The 20385-nt window shown below is 42.1% G+C and overlaps 1 protein-coding gene across 1 annotated transcript in view; it reads left to right on the forward strand.

Annotated features, from left to right (window-relative positions):
- Positions 1 to 20385, forward strand: part of ck (unconventional myosin-VIIa ck) — a 137584-nt gene that overhangs the window by 80020 nt on the left and 37179 nt on the right. Inside the window, exons 5-19 of the mRNA XM_089545638.1 lie at positions 460 to 581; positions 2133 to 2275; positions 2591 to 2704; positions 2889 to 3042; positions 3175 to 3251; positions 3838 to 4097; positions 5644 to 5854; positions 6765 to 7007; positions 7809 to 7946; positions 8750 to 8995; positions 12263 to 12442; positions 14277 to 14372; positions 15229 to 15351; positions 16701 to 16808; positions 20186 to 20317. Of these exons, the coding sequence (XP_089401764.1) occupies positions 460 to 581; positions 2133 to 2275; positions 2591 to 2704; positions 2889 to 3042; positions 3175 to 3251; positions 3838 to 4097; positions 5644 to 5854; positions 6765 to 7007; positions 7809 to 7946; positions 8750 to 8995; positions 12263 to 12442; positions 14277 to 14372; positions 15229 to 15351; positions 16701 to 16808; positions 20186 to 20317 (2347 nt within the window). The remainder of the gene's footprint in view (positions 1 to 459; positions 582 to 2132; positions 2276 to 2590; positions 2705 to 2888; positions 3043 to 3174; positions 3252 to 3837; positions 4098 to 5643; positions 5855 to 6764; positions 7008 to 7808; positions 7947 to 8749; positions 8996 to 12262; positions 12443 to 14276; positions 14373 to 15228; positions 15352 to 16700; positions 16809 to 20185; positions 20318 to 20385) is intronic.

Consider the following 20385-nt stretch of genomic DNA (forward strand, 5'->3'; position numbering starts at 1 on the left):
GTTCCTCAGTGCTATAGCCAGGTATTCATTTGAGCATGAAGCTTTCAATTGCCACAAAAAAATTTAGTCGATAAATGTCAGTATACTGTCCTCTAATTGTGACAGGGCAAGAAGTTTAAATATTCGGGATGCATGGTTTTTGTTGAGATGTGCATTATTCTGTAACAAAACATTTCATAAGTTCAGTAAATGTGTTTTTATACCTTTTTTTCCTTTTTAAAGCCATTTAATGACACATAGCAACATTCATTAGCTGTATTTTCGTGCCGTTCTGACAGCCTCATTGTAGGATTCTATGCATAATTTTCTGAGGCCACCTTCATGACATAAGCATGTTCGTTCCCTGTTTATTTTTTTCACTAGAGATATTTGACCTGTCGTATGAACAACCGTGTTTGATGAAAAATGAATGCCAGTGTAATTAACAGTTTTTTTTTCTTCATTTCTTTTTTTTTCCAGTGGTGAAAGTGGGGCGGGCAAGACAGAAAGCACGAAGCTAATCCTCCAGTACCTGGCAGCGATTAGTGGACAACACTCGTGGATAGAGCAGCAAATCTTAGAAGCTAACCCCATCCTGGAAGGTCAGTCCATCTTGCATTCCCCTCACTCTTCCTTATGAAAGAGTATCATGTGGTCATAGTTGCTATGAATTTCAGTAAGCTGTTTTTGATTTCTGTACCCCATACCAAAATTTGTGAAACCTGGTGTATAGTCATATGGGCTTTCATCCTGCTCAGCAATATAGATATTTATGTAGCGTAGTACCGACAGTGTCAGTGACTGTCAAGGTGCATCAGTCAAGAACTTGTTTCGGAAGCAGAGTTGTATGGAGTGTTTGATGGTTTGGTTTACTAATCGCAGCCTAAGGTCATATTATGCACATCTCACAAATTTATTGTTTTTTCTTTTTTTCAACATAAAAACTTGCCAGTTTTATAGCCATATGTTCTTAAGTTAAACTGTTTTGTTCCTATAGCCTTAGTTATAAAATAGTTTGATTTATTATGAAGGTATCTTTTTACACAGTCTACATTGTGATAAAAAGTACATACGAGGGGGTACCCAAAAGAAACCGGACTTATTTTTGTTTGAACTTATTTGTTCACATTTTAAGCACAGACCTTCAATCTCCTTCAAAGTATTCCCCACTTGCAATGATACGCTTGTCGAATCTTTCATTCCATTTTTCAAAACATTGTTTAAATTCATCTTTTGTGATGCTTGACAGTGCCTCCGTCGTTTTTTTCTTCACCTCAGCAACATCAGCGAAACGCTTTCCATTCACCTATTTTTTCATTCTAGGAAACAAAGAAAGTAGCACGGGGCAAGGTCGGGAGAGTATGAGGGTTGAAGAATAGGGGTCATGCCATTTTTGGTCCAAAATTGTCGTAGAGACAGGGCTGTGTGAGCAGGGGCATTGCCATGATGGAAAAACCATTCACCCGACCGCCACAAATCTGGCCGCTTCTGCCGCACACTGTTGCCCAATCTTTTCAAAACCTCCAAGTAGAAATCCTGGCTAACTGTCTGACCCTGCGGAACAAATTCTCAATGGACGACTCCTCTCACGTCGAAAAAACAAATCAGCATTGTTTTGAGATTTGGTTTCACCTGACGAGCTTTTTTGAGGCGAGGTGAATTTGAAGTTTTCCATTGGCATGATTGTTGCTTTGATTCAGGATTTAATTCAGGAACACTTGAGTTGTCCCCATAGCATCGTCCTTGTACGCCTTTCTTAATATTACAAGAGTTTCCATTCAACTTTTTCCGAGCAAAAATCAGAATTTCTCCGGCGCACGCTGTTCATGAAAATCAGCCATTGCAAAAGCGACATTCACACAAAACAGTCGTCACTCTAAAACTCTGCCTAAACTAGTCTGACCTCCTTCAAAGACGGCACTCGGCTTACTGACTCTGGAATGTTTGCTCTATGCGCTCCTGTGGAAAAACGCGGTACCACAGAAGCTTTGCCGACCAAAAAAATTTAGTCTGGTTTCTTTTGGGTACCCCCTCGTAAGTAAGGAAAGTGTAGGTAGAAGGCATAGTCATTTGTGCTTCTATATAAGGAATAGGCGAAAGTCTGCCTAGCCATAACATTTATGAACCATCTACTTCATCCTATTTTTTTCCAGCATTTGGAAATGCAAAGACCATCCGAAACGACAACTCTAGTAGGTTTGGAAAATACATTGACATTCACTTTAACAAGCAGGGTGTGATTGAAGGTGCCAAAATTGAACAATACCTGCTTGAAAAGTCCCGTATCGTGAGCCAAGTGAGTGGTTTTCTTTCTTGTGTTTGCCAAATCTTTGCTGCTGACAGCTCTCATAGCTTGTGGTACTTTGCTTTGCAACTCAGTATCATACGGTGCTACGTTTGGAGCCAGCGTTGTCACGGCCCTCCTCGTAATTTGCTTCTTTGATGCCTTCCTGAAATATTTCTGCATAGTACGTAATGTAGCTCAGTACTGAATAAGAAATATGTGCAAATGTTTGATACAGATATAGGACCTTTGGACTGAGAGATTTAATGACACCAAGAATTGAGCGTGTCAGCTAACTTTTTCTTTTTTTGCATTGCTCTTTTTCAGGCACAGTATGAAAGAAATTACCACATATTCTACTGCATGTTGTCAGGGTTGAGTAAAGAGGACAAGGCAAAGCTTGAGATTCAAGATGCCTCTAAATACCATTACTTGACTCAGGTATGTCCTTGTGTGCCATGAGGCATTCAATTTTTGTTTTCTGTTTTTTGCATGTTGAAATGAATAGTCTGAATTTCGTCAGTAATGAATGCTTACTGTAAGCTATGTAGAAATATGTGCCAAAAGATTCCAGAAACAAATTTAAGCTGCCTGTATGTAAACTCCATGTTTTCACTTCAAACAGGGTGGAAGCATCACTTGTGAAGGCAGGGACGATGCAGCTGAGTTTGCGGACATTCGTTCAGCCATGAAGGTGCTGATGTTCTCTGACCACGAAATTTGGGACGTTCTCAAGATATTAGGCATTGTGCTTCATCTTGGCAACATCAAGTACAAGCGTAAGTGCATATAGAAAGTTGAATTTCCACGCTTAAATTCAGAAGCATAGTACGTTGAAGGAATACATGCCTACTCTCTTAAGGAAGTTTGTGTTATCAGTGCTGTCATTTTGCATTTATTGATAATTTCAGCTCGTCTTATCGACAACCTCGATGCAGTTGAGATTATTGGTGCAGGGAGCGTTCAAAGTGCTGCCAAGCTACTTGAGGTAAGTGCTGCCTTGGGTATGCGTTATAGTCCCGTAAATGCGCTATGGCCAATGACTTTGCTTCAGCAACACTGTCCCCGACCTAAACATTTCACTTTTAATGTCTAGCTTGTGAGAGCTGCCTGTAAGAGCTTGCTGCTTTTGGTTGTGTGTACATGCCTTACCTAATCTTGTTCTTGAATAGTTTGTAGATCTGCAGCTAGCACATGTGCACATGACCAGTGTCAAGATATGGAAAACAACAAATGGACTTGCGCTAGTCTATTTATTGTTTTCCATTTCTCATCTCATCTTCCACGTGTATTTTGACATTCTTTTGTGTTTTGTCATGGCGGTTGCAGCTCCCTCAACATCATGCACACACAATCGGACATGACTGAATCAGTGACCACTAATTGTGTTTTTTGTCAAATGAGATGCTTTTCTGCACATATTGATTCTGTTGCACAACATGCTTTATTACTTCCAAGATTTCTCTGTAAGACTTAAAACTTAAACTTTGAAAAAATTTTTCTCTATTTGCTCTGTTGTTTGTTCATCACAGAGCTATTCTTCTTTTGCTTTTTTTATATATACATATACACAGGTCAACCAGCAACACCTAATGGACGCCCTTACGACTCGCACCATCTTCGCCCATGGGGACACTGTGGTATCAACAATGAGCGTCGACCAGTCCAGGGATGTCCGGGATGCCTTTGTGAAGGGCATCTATGGCCGCATGTTCATCTGGATTGTGAATAAGATCAACTCGGCTATCTACAAGCCAAAGTCAGCCACAGGCCATTACCGGACATCCATAGGTGTCCTCGACATCTTCGGCTTTGAGAACTTTGCTGTAAACAGGTGAGTTCGTGATCGTCAACACAGCATAAAAAAAAAAATCTGCTGATCAGCTTGCTCTCTATCACTTGTTAGCATTTAATTTGAATAGTTTATGAATTTAATTGAATTCACACAGCACAGGAAACTGGTTTCTCACTTGTTCTTTACCACATACTGTCAAGAGACTGTGTGGTTGCATTTGTGGCCAGGTGTGAATACTTGTTTCTCTTAATAGACTGCTTTGAAGCCTTTCACCTAAAGGTATGTATTGGTGTTAGAAGAGACATGCAACATAAAAGGACAGTTGAGTTGTGGAGTCAATAATACTGCTCAAAATCTTCTTTTAAAGCTAGTTAGGGTCGTCCAAGATTTACTGGCACAAATTTGTCATCCCCCGCCAGGTATTGCCATTTTTTCGTTTTGCTATTCATGATGTTTGTTCTGTTATATATAATGGCAGAACAAGAATCTTGAACCTTTGATTTATACGGTGGCTTATCACAGAATTATATTTTAAGGGCATTCGAAGGAGCTGTAGTTCACTTGCTTCATAATTTCATATAGATACTGCTGTCTTATGTTTTGCCTATTTCATTTGTCCAGGCTTAGTGAGTTTATGTTTGTAGGCATTAAGTGACTGTGCACACATACCTATGCCTGAAGAAGCAGAGTGCTGTGAGTAAATTTACAGTAACATTTTCTTTTTCTATTTCTGGCCTTTTTGTAGCTTTTATAAAGTGTATATTTATTTTCAAACCTGCGAAAACTTCATTCGAACCTGCGTAATAGGTTTAATAATACACATCTATGTCCGATATCTACCATTTTGACTGGGCTACAATCTCGCTTAGAGATTCTCGTATGCAGTCATCAAGCTAAACAGAAAAAATAGGAATAGGCTTAGTTGGCATTTCTTGTATGTTGACGCATTGCTTCTTCTGCAGTTTGATGCTTTGTGAAAAGTGAATAGTGTGGACTGGCCGCCGCGGTGGCTCAGTGGCTATGGTGCTCGGCTGCTGTCCCAAAAGACGCGGGTTCGATCCCGGCCGCGGCGGCTGGAATTTCTTTGGAGGAGAAATTCTAGAGGCCCGTGTACTGTGCGATGTCAGTGCACGTTAAAGAACCCCAGGTGGTCGAAATTTCCGGAGCCCTTCACTAAGGCGTCTCTCATAGCCTCAGTTGCTTTGGGACGTTAAACCCCATAAACTAAACTAAACTAACTAATAGTGTGGACTATAAAAAAAAGAGCGTTATTTAAGCATAACTTGTTTGTCAGCCTATGCAAGTTAGATTTTAAATCTTGTCTTTTGCATTTCATTAACCCTGGCGAAAATCTTTCCCAGCCCAAATGGTTTATGGAACAATTTCCAGATGGTTCCAGTTGGAACCAACTGGGTTCCAGTTGGTTCCAACTGGAACCAACTGGAAATTGTTCCATAAACCAGTTATTTGACACAGAGTGAGGAGGCTGTTATTTCGGGTTGAAAACAAACAAAGCAGTGAGTTGAATGTTTGTTTCTATCGTCACCTTGTGTCTCTGTGCATGTTTTTTTCTGCCTTCCCCCAGCTTTGAGCAGTTCTGCATCAACTATGCCAATGAGAACCTGCAGCAGTTCTTTGTGCGGCACATCTTCAAGTTGGAGCAGGAGGAGTACAATCTCGAGTGCATCAACTGGCAGCACATTGAGTTTGTGGACAACCAGGACTGCCTGGACCTCATCGCTGTCAAGCCCATGAACATCATGGCACTCATCGATGAGGAAAGCAAGTTTCCAAAGGTCAGTGGTCTGAAAATGCAGCTGCTCAAACAAATCAAGACAGTGTTTGCAGTGAGAACAGTCTGCTGCCAAAATCCACTTTTGACCTCTGTCGTCATGGTGATGAAACCACTACATGAGCTGCATAAAAAACATTCCAGCTTTTATGTACGTTTTCATGTAGTGCTCTGAGGAAACTGTAAATTTGCATACGATTTTTGTCATCCCCTTTGGATGTCGTCGCCTAAGCATGCATGCCAGGGTCAAGTGAATGCTCAAACTTTTCGAGTACCAAATTGATTAATGCAATGTGTTATTCAGCTTTGTACAGAAGTCAAATTAAATTGCGGCTTATTGAAATTCAGTCAGTGAATTTTTCTCTCTACATACATTATTGTAAAATATTCACATTGGTATAAAAACTGTTTGAAGAGAATGTTAAAAGAAAAAAAATTGTTGTACTCTTTTACTTCACTTCTAAATAAACTTGTTCTATTCTCTTTTAATTCACTTTTGTATGAAAAATCAATATTTGCAAGTTTTCACTTTTTACTATCAGTTTTGTTGGCACAAAATACAAGTTCCTTGTGTACTAACTGTTTTACATGTTGGTATTTCACTCAATATACACACACGTATGCATACATCTAGGTGTGATTACAGGAGGAGTTACCTTTCTGCAAGTGAGATGCTGTCCTTGCACATGTGATATGCTTAGTGTGTGCATTCCTTCTTTTTATTTCATATCTTAGTGGCAAACGCAATGCTCCTCAAGGATTTCTGGGGTGTCCAAAATCCCTCCCCCTTTTCTCGACTCTTTGAAGCTGTTTCTTTTATTTTTTTTGCTTCTTCATGCAGTCTGTGTGTACACAATTAGTATGTCTTGTTTACTTGTTGTATTTGATTAGTTCTTTTTCAACATGCAATGCAGGGTACTGACCAGACACTTCTGAATAAGCTGCACAAGACTCATGGCACCAACAAAAACTACCTGAAGCCCAAGTCTGACATCAACACAGCGTTTGGACTCAGTCACTTTGCAGGCGTGGTCTTCTATGATGCCCGGAACTTTCTGGAGAAGAACCGGGACACATTCAGTGCTGACTTAATCCAGCTGATTCAAGTCAGCAACAACAAGTTTCTTCAGAACTTGTTTGTCAACGACATTGGCATGGTATGAAGACACTCTGAAACTTTTCTGTCATATGTACTTGTGTAGTGGTCGTTTGAAATGCTAGACTCTTCTTGTGTCTGTTATTTATGTACTCGAACCTTACTTTATCCCTTTCTTCCCTCTTTCACCTTTACATGCCTTCTTTTCCCTTTTCCAGTACAGGATAGCCAACTGGAATTCTTCTATCCTTTCCTGTCTCTGCTCTCTCTGTCTTTCTTTCTGACGTACTCACTCTGCGGTAAGCATGGAATGGAATTGCTAAAACAGGTTTGCGACTTTATCATAGTGCTGCAGTTTTCTTTTTTCTAATTTGGTGTTGTATCTGGTACAGATGTGAAAATGTCTTCAGATATTGAGTAGTTCTCCATGGTAGAGCAAGGGTGTGCTTGCTTTTGCTTTATACTGTGCTCCAGGTCAAACAGACTGGTTCAAGGGGCCTGTATTGTGCAACATGCTGTTCAATTGTCATATGCAGAACTCATTTTAGGCTTTTTTGTAATTCAAAATTTTCTTCGATTAACTTTGCACTTAAAAGCAAAACATGCATTATCTGTTTGCTTAAGTCCGATACAAGCGAGGAAAGAACTTGAGAAGACTAGGAAAATCACTTATATATAAATGGTTCTGCAAGAATACCAGATCTTTTGCTTTTTTAAGGTGAGCCAATAAGTGAAGTTCATGGAATAGCACAAAGAAAAGTGGTTAAGTAGGGACAGTGTTTATGTCACATTAGATGGTCACATAGATATGCAAATTCTTTGAGTGGTCTTAATGGTTGCACCTGTCTCTCAATCCTTTCAGGGTACTGACACTCGAAAGAAGACACCAACACTGAGTGCCCAATTCAAGAGGTCCCTAGACTCTCTGATGAAGGCGTTGAGTCAGTGCCACCCTTTCTTCATCAGATGTATAAAGCCCAATGAGAACAAGAAGCCCATGGTGAGTGACGCATTGGTGTTCGTAAAATCTGAACTTTCTTGTGCAATGTTCTACACTGGTGAACTTCACCAAAAAGCTCATTAACAAGCATTTTTTATGCAGCAAAAAATGCCATTTGTTATCGCACTGTCACACTTTATTTTGTGTTATAGTGCTTTCGCTCTTATACTCACTCAAGCTAGACAGTGCAGCTGATAATGCATGTGCCTAGTTGAAACAAGGTGCACAAGACAGTGCACAGGATGGAGGAAAGAAACAGACATGGACACTGCGCTGGACATGGACACAGAGCACCATGTCCATGTCCATTTCTTTCTTCCGTCCTGCGAACCGTACCGCGTGCTTTGTTTCGGCTAGTCACGAACCAACTCGCCCATCAGTCGATTCTTCAGTACCTGTGCGTTCCTAATTCTCTGCTTCATGTGTTTCCATTTATTGTATATATTAATGTCAAAATGTTGAATTGTGAATTAAAAGCAAGTGCACTGGAAGTTCACAAAGAGTCTTGTAGGAGATGGTTTGCAATTGCCTTCGTCATCAAGATATATTTGTTACTGTTAAGTCTTGGAAGAATGTTGCTCATTCAAAACACATTGCATATATGAGCCGAATCGCTTGTGTTTTTGTTTGGTGTTCTTTGTATTAAGTAACTTTTTGCATATCTACTGTTATGAAGGATGACTGCATCTTTTACCTAGTACTTGGTTTCTTCTCCTGAGGTAGTTGGCTCAGTGCTATGCTTCCGAGGTTCAACCAGCTTGCAAGAGACCCAAGCTCATTATGCAATCTTTAATCTTGCATAGATGTTTGACCGGGAGCTTTGCTGCAAGCAGCTGCGATACTCCGGCATGATGGAGACGATCCGCATCCGGCGAGCGGGCTACCCAATCCGGCACACGTTCAGGGAGTTTGTGGAACGGTACCGTTTTCTCATTCCTGGTGTCGGGCCTGTGCACAAGGTGGACTGCCGGGCTGCCACAGCCCGCATCACGGCCGCCGTACTGGGCAAGGCTGACTACCAGATGGGAAAGACCAAGGTTTTCCTCAAGGTGTGTGTTTTGTATCTTTCCATGCTGATGTCAGGCAAGGGGTTGGAAATTGAACCCTGGAAATTGAACCCTGGCATAACTAATTTCAAGTGTACATCCAGTCACAGTTTCTGGCTCTCTAGACGTTTTGAAGAAAAACTTGGTAGAAAACTGCAATAGAAAACCGGAAACAACTATGAGTGATATTGAAATTAAAACATATTGAATAAAAATGAGTTAACATCTGTTTACATTGCTTTTGTGTCTCAAAGGGTCTGTTAATTCCTTATCATGCATATAAAAGGTGGCATAATGTTCGGTATGCTCAGTAACCTGGTACATGGAGTAGCATAGTTTGATGAGCAGTGGTTTGTTTGGATCAATGTGTGCAGTTGCAGCACTATTTTTGGAAGTGCAAAAGGCTTTTCACAGAATATATAGGTGTTGGACTTTTTGGTTCAGCCAAAAATAACCATTAAACTTGTGCTGAATTAACTTTTTAAAGTCAATTTTAACCTAAAAAAGGTCAGTATCTGTGACAGACACGCCTATGCAGCTGGCTATTGAATAGGAGTTACTCTGCACAAGAGAAATTTAGCAAAGTCTGGAACCTAGTGTTGTGGGCACAATAGAATCATATGAATAAGTGGTGCAGTTTTGATTTGAGGCATTACTCCGTAACCTTAGACAAGGTGATGCAGACCAAGCAGCTGTGTCTTCAAAAAGCATGCGTGCTTGTGTAGCGCCATCTATTCACAGACAGTCACCACCTGCTGAGGGTCGTTACTTGGTTAAGTAGGTTTTTTGCACTGCATTTGATGGTGCTGACACCATTTGTAACTGTAATAAGCCCTGCAAATGCAATGCTGCAGTTGCCAGTTCATCCCTTCTGTCAACTTGCAGATCATGTGATGCATAGCCATCTCACTCAACCCAGATCACAGCTAGACCATGAGGACCCAATTTATAGAACTAACCTTGTACTTGTGTTTCCCAGCGCCGTATCGCTTAACTTCTATGTTGTCAATTTTTCTTATAGTGTTAGCACTTACGCAAAAACACAGCTCTAAATACAACTGTCTTCAGGTTCGGTATTGGTACATCAACTGCTCGTGCTAAAAAAAGGCCAAGATAAACTTTACGGACACTTATTTATGAAAAAAAATGCTGATAGTACATCCGTAGAAAATATGTATTCTCTGAAAAATATTCTCTCTAAGATTCTCTGAAATAAGCGCTGAGAACAGTTGACTGAATGGTCAAAAGTAACCGAAAAATCCAACTCCTAATATCTTGTTCTGGTTCGCAGTGCACGTAGTGATTCCAGGTTACTCAATACATTATTGTGCTTGAAGCCAACAACTTGCTGAGAAAACATCGATTAGTAAAGTTGGCATTTTCTAACTGCAGTTAGTATCACTATAGACTTTTGAGACATCATATGTCTACAGGTTTAATGAAGCATAACTTTTGTGTGCAACATTCTCCGACATCAACTGGCATTGTTACACTTGATTTCACATAAGTCGTATCTATGTCTATTCCCTTTCAGCAAGCTAACCAGTGAAATGCTACTCTCTCATCCAAGTCATGTGAGGTTCTTTTCAGTATGTAGCATATAGGGACATAGTACTGCACTAGGAGGCATTGCCTAGTAGTCTGTAGGGGAATTGTTTGCTGGTGTCTGCATTGTGCTTGTAGTTAACCAAGCTTTTTTTGTTGCTGCTCACCTGCACGGCCTTGTAGTCATGTGATGTCGTGCAACCTAGACAAGTGAATGCCTCACGAAGATGTACCATTGCTCTAGTAATTGTGTTCTCTTCACCATATGTGTACTGTCATGAGCAAAAGTCTCCAGGACGTGTGAAGAGCAATCCAGATTCGTAGATGCCATATTTTCACTGATCACCTCATTTCCCTGACGCACATTAGAGCATGTGAGTTTGACTTTCACCTTCATAAACTTGACCTCAAGCATCCGGTTAACAACAGAGATATTGGCTTTGGTTGCCTCTCGCACGTCCTGGAGTTTATTCTCAGTTGTACACTTGAACGATTTCTACTACCAAGTTATTATATCTCTGAAGCTGTGTAGTCCAGCACATTTGTTAAGCCTCATTTACTTAGTTTTAGATGCGGTATTCTATATTCATTTTCTTGACTCGTCATTATTCGAGGCCTTTCAATCGAATTTTGAATTTACAAATAATTGATATTTGAGCAGTCGGCCACACGCCTGTCAAGGACGCTTGAACGGCACACTCTGTTTTGTGTTTACGACCCTTGATGCTGCTTGGTGGGCCTGATACAGCTTTTAAAGACATGGAGAGTTAAAGACGATCCATGGGAATGTGCATGCACGATAAGGTCAGGTTTCCAGGCCATTCGTAAGTGACACAAGTGTAGTCCCTAATATGCCGTTGGAGCATATTTGACAGGTGTATGGATTACTGTACCTGTTTGCTTCGGATGTAAAGAAAGAATTGGGCACTGAAATTGAGTTCACTTATCTGGTCCTTAGAAGAATGAGATGGATTCAGTACTTTACACTGTTAAGAAAAAGGAATTTTTGAAAGGCTTGAAAGTAAAGCTTTAAGAGAATTTGTGGCAGCCTATCTGGCCCTCCTCTTAGTGCAGCGTACCAGTTATTCAATATTATCCACTTCCTTTTTTGCAAAAGGTGAGCCTCACTTTTCTGGTTGTGTAGCACTATGTCCTGTATGCTTTGAAAAGGCTGCAATTACTTTACATGTACAGTAGTTATGTCACATTTGTTTTTCTAAGCTCTTTTTTTGTATTTGTGCAATATGCATGGTGAATTGTACTCTGTCAGGTGCTTACCAGATAAAAAAGAATAAATATGCTCAACAATGTGGAAAGGCTTTACAGAACAAAGTTTTCATGCCAGGTTGGCCTAAGAATTAGGAGAGAGTTCAAATGTTCAGGCAATTTTTGTTGGAAATTTTGGGATTCTGTATATAGTAACAAAATAAACGTACATACTACTTGAACGGCATATTTGCATAGGGGGATAGACATAAATTAGGTGCTGTTTTTCATGTCATGTGGGGGGTTTCATTGTTGCAATGGCAGTTGCACAAAGTGCTTGATTCATTGTTGTTATTATTGTTTTTTTGGTGCAAATTTAAGTATCTATTGTTGTTGGAGTGGCTTAAGAGCTAGCAGTTTAGCTTTTCAATTATGGTTGCTTGCATTAAAGACTGACGGGAGACTGCACACATCATATGACAGCAGGTGTGAAGCTGCTCTGCGTTTGGTCCTCCACAGGATGCCCACGACCTGTTCCTTGAGCAAGAGAGGGACCGGGTGCTGACACGCAAGATCCTGATCCTGCAGAAGGCCATTCGCGGCTGGTACTACCGACGCCGCTTCCTCAAGATGCGCCAGAGCTCGCTCATCATCCAGCGCTGCTTCCGTGCCTACCTGCAGCGAAAGCGCTTCCTGGCAGTACGTTTGTCTGGAGATACTCCTGCATTTCTGCTGTGCACTTTGCTTTTCATTTTGCCTCTCTTTTTCCTCGCCACGGTGGCTCAGTGGTTATGGTGCTCGGCTGCTGACCCGAAAGACGCGGGTTCGATCCCGGCCGAGGCGGTTGAATTTCTTTGGAGGAGAAATTCTAGAGGCCCGTGTACTGTGCGATGTCAGTGCACGTTAAAGAACCCCAGGTGGTCGAAATTTCCGGAGCCCTCCACTACGGAGTCTCTCATAGCCTTAGTCGCTTTGGGACGTTAAACCCCATAAACCAACCAAACCAACCAACCAACCATCTCTTTCCTTTGTTTGTTATTTTTTTCTTCTTTTTTTTTTCCTATTCTGTTTGTTGTGACTGTAGCGAGCATCATTTGTGACCAGTCGACAAGGTTGTGCCAGGGAAGGTTCCAAGTAAGAGCATTGAAATGCCAAAGTTTGGCATGTTGGGCAGTTTGAACATGACATGCAGCAATTGGAGTTTTAGTGTTTTTTTAGTTTCTTTGCATTGAACGCAGTAGCACCGAGCGAACTGCAGCAGGTATTTCATGCACGTATATTTATCACATCAGCATGATGGGTTAGGGTTTGATTTTATTTTTTTTATCCACAAATATAATATGCTTCAAAGAGTTTTGTATCTCAATTTCTGTTTATTTCCACTCATTCTTCTGTGTTGCCTTGAAAAATGGAAAGGTGAAAATTCAACTAGATATGTTTAATGAAGTTTGCAGGTTATGGACACATTGGGTTTAGTGCTTTTTCTAGGCTCTCTTGAATGCTTTGCTCAAGTGTCAATGACAGAAACATGAATTATGCTCTTGCAGAGATTTCTTTCAGTGCCATGCCTTATCTGTGAACAATTGGATGGGTTCAGTGAGGGCTCTTCTTAGTAGTCCTTTCTCTTCTCTTCACATGCTTCTCGCCTCTGCTTCTTTATCTTTTACTGGTTGTAACTTATATATTTCCTCATAAAAAGTACTAATCACCATAATCTCAACAAAGGCACTCAGTTGTAGTTATCACTGCAATTTTAACTTCTACTGATCATATAAAGGATATTGCTGAAGCTTACAAATGAATTATTTCGTATGTACAAGTGAAAGTAGAAAGCAGTTCTGTTTTATTTCTAACCTAAAAGGGAAGCTGAATAGTATTCTTTCTTTTTTTAGAATTTACCTCAAGATTCAAGGGTTCAAATATATGAAGCCTGTACATAACTTTTTTTGCGCTAGCATTTAGAATGGTGATGTGATCAACGATTAAACCTTGAGTTTTTCCTGATAGCATTGGGAAAGTGCGGAGAAGCTTGGTGAAGCCTCCGAGAAGGTTGGAATTCAAATTTCCACTGCCTTTGTCCATACCCTGCCATTTATCATTGGATGTGGCCAAACAATGCTCCATGGGCATTGCCTTCAGTGGCATTGGTTTTCTTCTTTCAAAGCAATCGTTTCTGCATTGGAAATATACTGCCGCCATAGATGACATCACTGTGTGCCCAACACCCAGCATTGTGCATTGCAGAGAATGCTCTTCAGTTGGCCTTCAAGAACTATCCATAACCACTGATGTTGTGAGAAATCTGCACTGGAATGTGCGCTAAGCAACTTGGCCAGTGTGGCATTCATTTGCTGTTAGTCACCCCCCCCCACTTCTCCTCAATAAAGAGAAAATCCTCCACTATGAATTTTAATCTGGTGTTGGATTTTTACACATAAATAAAATGTCATTGCACATATGGATTTACAATGTTTGTTCATTGACTGAAAATTTGAAGCTGCAGTGTGGCTGATGATGATGGTTTGCCTTGCAGATGCGGACAGGCTACCAACGCCTGCAAGCTCTCATCCGCTCCCGCATCCTCTCGCACCGCTTCAAGCACCTGCGTGGCCACATTGTCGCTCTGCAGGTATACTGAGTAACTCTCCTCTGTTCCTTTGTCTGTGGTGGCACGACAAATTTTTGTGAAAGAGTGAAATGCGTCCTCAATTTTGTTGTGCTGTCTTCAAACTTTTCACATTGCAAAAAGCAACGTGCCTCTCACTGACTGCCAATTATATGAGTGATTTTTTAATGTATAAGAGAAATGATTTACGTTGCATTGGCAAGAAAATAGCCCTTAGTGTATGAAAAGCTGCGGAGCTCCAAGTCTGTTTGTTAGACTTAAAACTTGCAATATTCACAGGTTGTCTTTACCTCCTTGTGAATGGCAGGCACATTTATGGTGTGGCGTTGCATCAAGAAGTATGCTTTTGTTTTTTTTTATTTTCAAGTCCTGCAGCTAGTTATGAAAAAAAAAACAGGTTGTTTTCAATGGGATAAAATTTCTTCACACCAGCAAAGGACTGTCACATTGTGTTCGCCTTTTGACCGGTTTTGATCATATTATTGTGTGTTCTGAAGCAAATGTTACTGCTTTTTTATGGTATAGGTAACTATTCTGGCATTGGTGTGCATTAATCTTTCTATGAACTATGTGTTTCTGAATTAACAATCAATTTCTCTCCATGTAGCATTTTATAATAGTCTGCTTGGCTGTGGGGCAAAATTTTACGCTTCATTTTTAAGTTTTATTGAGTGCAGTGCAGAAACGCTGGCAGTTGTCTTGTAGGTCTCACCATCTTGGTGCACGTGAATGCAGAAAGTGTGCAGCAGTTAAAGATAGTTTATGCAAACCAGGCAGTTTATTTTCCTAGTGTGACTTGCATAGTGCTTTCCTGGTGTTCATACCTAATGTCTTTGCTTGCTTTCACCACTGCCACTAGGCTCTCTGCCGAGGCTTTGTGGCACGTCGCGAGTACCAGAAGAAGCATGCTGCTGTGATCAAGATCCAGGCCTTTGTCCGGAGGGTCATTGCCCAGAAGAACTACCAGAGGATGAAGATTGAGGTGAGTAGATTGTGCTTATTGGCGTTTATCGAAGCTTTACATGTGGTCGACCCTCTTTTGATGATGCTAACCTTTTATATACGCACGTGTAGTCTTGAAGTCTCATATTTTAGAACTGCATGTTGACATGGCCTTAGCTGGATGCTCAGGATTTAACTGAACAGTCACTCTGTGAGTTAACGTTGTGAAATAAATTGTTGGTCTTCACCCGCATACAACCATGCAACCATCATCGAGGGGTATGCAGCGAAGTGTTTTGCAAGCTGGTCTTATTTGATAAGCTGTCTGATTTATGTGCAGTTGAATCACGTGGAATATTGGCTGCATCTGGTGCTTGTCCTCTCTTAAACACTGACTTAGTGAGTGCAAAGAACATAAGGTGCGTGCATATAATGAGCAATGTTATTCTTTGTAATGCCTTGCACAGCGTATTTCTTGGAATGTGAAAACAGCATACCGCATTTACTAGCCTAATGAACCCACCCACCACTTTTGTCATTGAGAATTTAATTTTATTTCACCTCACATAAAAAATGCACACGTGACCTTCAGGGTCAGTGTAGAGCATGTTTGTTTTATCTATCCACTACTGGCTGGCACCCTTGGCTATCGCGAAATGGTTTGATTGCGCTCTGATGCAACAAACACCTTTGAAGCGAGCAATACTAAACAGTGGCGATACGAACGCAGTTGGCACGGGGATGCAACTTGTCAACTGTGTGCTTTTGTTGATAATGGACAGACAGGCAAGCAGGTGGACATATATGAAATTTCGATTCTTAAAAAAAATTTGTTGAAACTTTGTTCCCCCACTTAAGGAACCCTCCTCTCGAATTGATGTCAACTTTTCTGGAAAAAAGTGGGTTCGTTGTGCGAGTAAATATGGTACTTGGTAGGCAACTTACCTACACTTTCAAACTTCTCAAAGTACAGGAGTGGCTTAGATGATGAAATGCACGCCGCAGTGTTCCAACTCTTCTTATGCATTCTCCGGCAGAAAACAGAGAATTTGTAAAGTTAATGCTTGTCATTACTGCTGATATGGTTAAACATAAATGTAGCCAACCTACCACTAATTGCGAAGTAGCCCTTGAGGAGAGTTGGAATACGGCAGCATACTGCATTTTTTTTCTAGCTGCGCCTGTTTTTGGAGACAAAATAAACCGAACACAGTCGTTGTTTATCTGTAACACTAGAAGGTTCTGTTTCTTTTTTCTTTTTTTTTTTTTTGCTTTGTGCCTATGCCCTTAACAACCAAAACTTTTTGCTTGTGGACATAACGGATTGCTCATGATCTCTGTCCAGCACCATTTCTCATGAGTTGACCTCTTTCCTTTGCATGTGATCAGCACCAGCATGTGCTTGAGGCCATGCGGCTGAGGGAGCAAGAGGAAGCCATGCTGAAGAAGCAGATGAACCCCAAGAAGGCTCGAGAGATCGCTGAGCAGAAGTTCAGGGTGAGTGCTCAGAAAAGCTTCAACTTTGAAATGCCCATTTCTGCTGAAACTGCAAAACAACCACCCTTTGTATATACAATGAGCCCAAGGTTGCCGAGCAAATACTAGGAAGTGGGGTTATCATTTGGGTAGCATATGCCGAGGATCTCCCATTTTCATTGGAAGCCACATGTATGTCATGCCATTGGCAGACTTGGCAGTAAAGAAAAAACTGCGTCAAATTTTTTCAGCTGTACAGTGTGGGGTTTAAAATGGGGGGGATAAATACGTTCTCCCCGTTTAACCGCGGCTGACACAGTTCAAAACCGCGCGGACCCCACACCGTGGTCGCGTACGCTACCGAGCGCACGCCGACCACGGCGGGCCTTGCTCTGCGGGAACAAAGGAACGACACACTGGCTGACACAAACAAGGCATTGATTGCTATAACAACAATAGCGCCAGCTAGCAACAAAATACACTGAGGAATCGAGGATGTCCGACTCACCAGCACGGCTATGAGCGAATGTTCGCCCACACTAGGGAAAGGGAAAAGCTCCGAGGCCGGACGGGACGGGGTGGCGGGGGCGTGTTCCGACCACGAGACGCCCATCGACGAAGAGCGGAGCCACGAGCGAAACGTCCGCGCGCTATCCCGGTCCCAAGGAGAAGAGAACCGGCTATCCCCCGCGCGCACGCAGCAAAACGCCATCCGTGGCGCTGAGACGTGAGCGCCCTCCCCTGTTAGTTAAAGTAACACAACTGAGAAGGGTGCATTGCGGTGGAGCTAACCACAGGGAACTAGTGCATTACAGGAAAGCGAACGCAGGGGACGAAGGCGTCCCCACAACAGTCACACGTAGCGATCACTATTCAAGTGCAGCAGTAAACGAACGTATGTGGCACCTAAAGTGTATGAAAATTAAAATTGGATCCTTTGTGAACACAAGCTTCAATTAATTAAAATGTCTGTGACACATTTATTTTTCAATACATCATGAGCCGCCGCGGTGGCTCAGTGGCTATGGTGCTCGGCTGCTGGCCCGAAAGACGTGGGTTCGATCCCGGCCGCGGCGGCTGAATTTCTTTGGAGGAGAAATTCGAGGCCCGTGTACTGTGCGATGTCAATGCACGTTAAAGAACCCCAGGTGGTCGAAATTTCCGGAGCCCTCCACTACGGCGTCTCTCATAGCCTTAGTCGCTTTGGGACGTTAAACCCCATAAACCAACCAACTAAAACAATCAATACATCATGAAGCATAACAAAATATCGCTCTTCAAGTGTCTACTGTTGGTTCAGTTTAGCACTATATAAGCTAAAAGCTTTGCTTAGATGAGTGCAACACAAATGCACGTCACAGGTGAGGGAAGTCAGGGCAGTGTGGCTGACTCGTTGGCACATAAGGAACTAAAGAAAGGATTGTCAGCAGTGATCAGAAAGAGTGTTGTGATATTACTTTGCAGCTTGGAAAAAGTAATTCCTAGTATAGTTTCTGGCAGCACACAGTGACAAAGACTGACAGTAAGGTACACAGACGTAGTTCTGTGTCTGTCACCTTGTTGTCACTGTGTCCGTCTATGCTGGCATTCTTTCTCATTGTGCGCTGCCAGAATGGGCAAAAATGGAATACCAACTAGCCCAACATAAGACAGTTCATCCCTAGATTGCTTTAGCGCTTTGTGTGTTGCCACTTCATCTTTGTCCGTTGTCTGCTTAGTGTGCTCCAATTTCGCAAACAATGAACAAACAAGCCTGAGTTGCAGTGCTCATTCCTAGAATATCTCTTGCACCATCTTATACTGCTTTCATGTGGACAACTGCGATCCTAACTGAGTCTGACCCCGATTGAAGTTCCAAGAGCATTCCGCATGTAATGCTGATACACATTCACATTCGATCCTGATTTTCTAGTTCAATCCCGGCCGCAGCGGTTGCTTTTCGATGGAGGCGAAATTCTAGAGGCCCATGTACTGTGCAGTGTCAGTGCACGTTAAAGAACCCCAGGTGGTCGAAATTTCCGGAGCCCTTCACTACGGCGTCCCTCATAGCCTGAGTTGCTTTGGGATGTTACCCATAAACCAAACTCGATTTTCAAGATGGCCTGCTAAATGACAGGTGGCACTGCACCCACATGTAGTAGAATTAATGTTGGCAAAAAAAGCGGTTTGTAACTAAGTAAATAGAAACGCACTGCTGATGAAAAATTCAGTCGCTGTGACACAGCTATAACAGGTTCCACCTCGAACATATGCAAAACACCATACTACCAGCTGACGTACTTGTGTGCTGCAATTGTTCACTACTACCCATACAGGTGCATGGTGCTGACACAGTTCAGTAAATCAAGCTGCTCTGAATAGAATAAAAAGTTATTTTGAAAAAATCATATCTTTTGCAGAACACCTTGTGATGCTTTTTAGTTTTTATTTTCATTTTATTGTTCCCTGAGTACGAGGGTAGTAGCCCTCGATCAGAATCAAAAACCCCAGTTGCGCTTCAGGAACTGGCTTGGGGTCGAGCAGGATTGGGCTCAGCTGCAACTGAATTGGCCATTTGGTAACGCCAGACGTGCACTGGGTTTAACCCTGATCGAATTGAACGTGATGAGAAGTGCCCTTGTGACAGCAGTATTACGTCCACTCAAATTCTTTCCTAGCTAACCCCACTGGCTTAACAGCATCCCCTATTGCAGACGGGCACCTCCAGTGTACAAAAGCTGCACGCTATACATTGTGCACTCCACAGATATTCCACTATTCCGCTCAGCAAATGCACCATGTTCCTAGCACTCTTCTGTGTCCTTTTGTCATTGACTGCTGCCAAGTGATCTTGCAGTGGTAATAACTAATCGTTGAATCATGCACTTTCGACTGAGCCTCAATCATGCCCGCCCAGTCATACCAGCCAATCACCGCTAGTAATGCCTTGCAAGTTTCCACCTCCATCTCTGCCTCCAAGCATGCACTCATGTTCCCTCATACTCTTCTGTTAGCTGGAAGATCAGTAGAGGTGGTCGAGGTCATGGTCATCCAACAGCTGCAAACAAATATGACTGCAGCAGCAGGCTTGCTAGCCAAGTGGCCTACTAGTCACACGAGGCCTGCTAGGCACTTAGTGCAAATAAATGGTGACTCTGTGTATACATATCATTGCTTGATTTTTAACTCGGGCACCTCTGCAGTTTTACCTTTGTCTGAAATGATTCCACAGAAAACATAAGAGAGTTTCAGCTTTACAGGGAAAGAAAGCGATGGAAGACACTCGTACTGCTCTGAAACTCTGGAAGTCAAGGCGTCCTCTGCCGATGCTTTCTGCTTTGTCGCATTTTTTTCAAAATGTGTTCTCAGTTGCCATCCTTATTGGTTCTGACTGTTCCACACTTTTTCTTCACTCTTAGGAGCGGCTGCAGGAACTGCACATCCGGCAACAGGAGGAAGATGTGCTGGTTCAACGCAGCTTGGAGCAGAAAATGGCCGTCATCAAGGACGCTGCCAGCCGCCAAGATGAGCCGCTTGATGATTCTAAACTGGTTGGTTTCCTGCTTGTGCTCTCTTACTGCATGTGCAAACACCTGTCAAATTTCTGTCTCAAATAATG

This window comes from Amblyomma mixtum, chromosome 5 (genome assembly GCF_055824585.1).
Source record: "Amblyomma mixtum isolate Tamu chromosome 5, ASM5582458v1, whole genome shotgun sequence".
Taxonomy (NCBI): Eukaryota; Metazoa; Arthropoda; class Arachnida; order Ixodida; family Ixodidae; genus Amblyomma; species Amblyomma mixtum.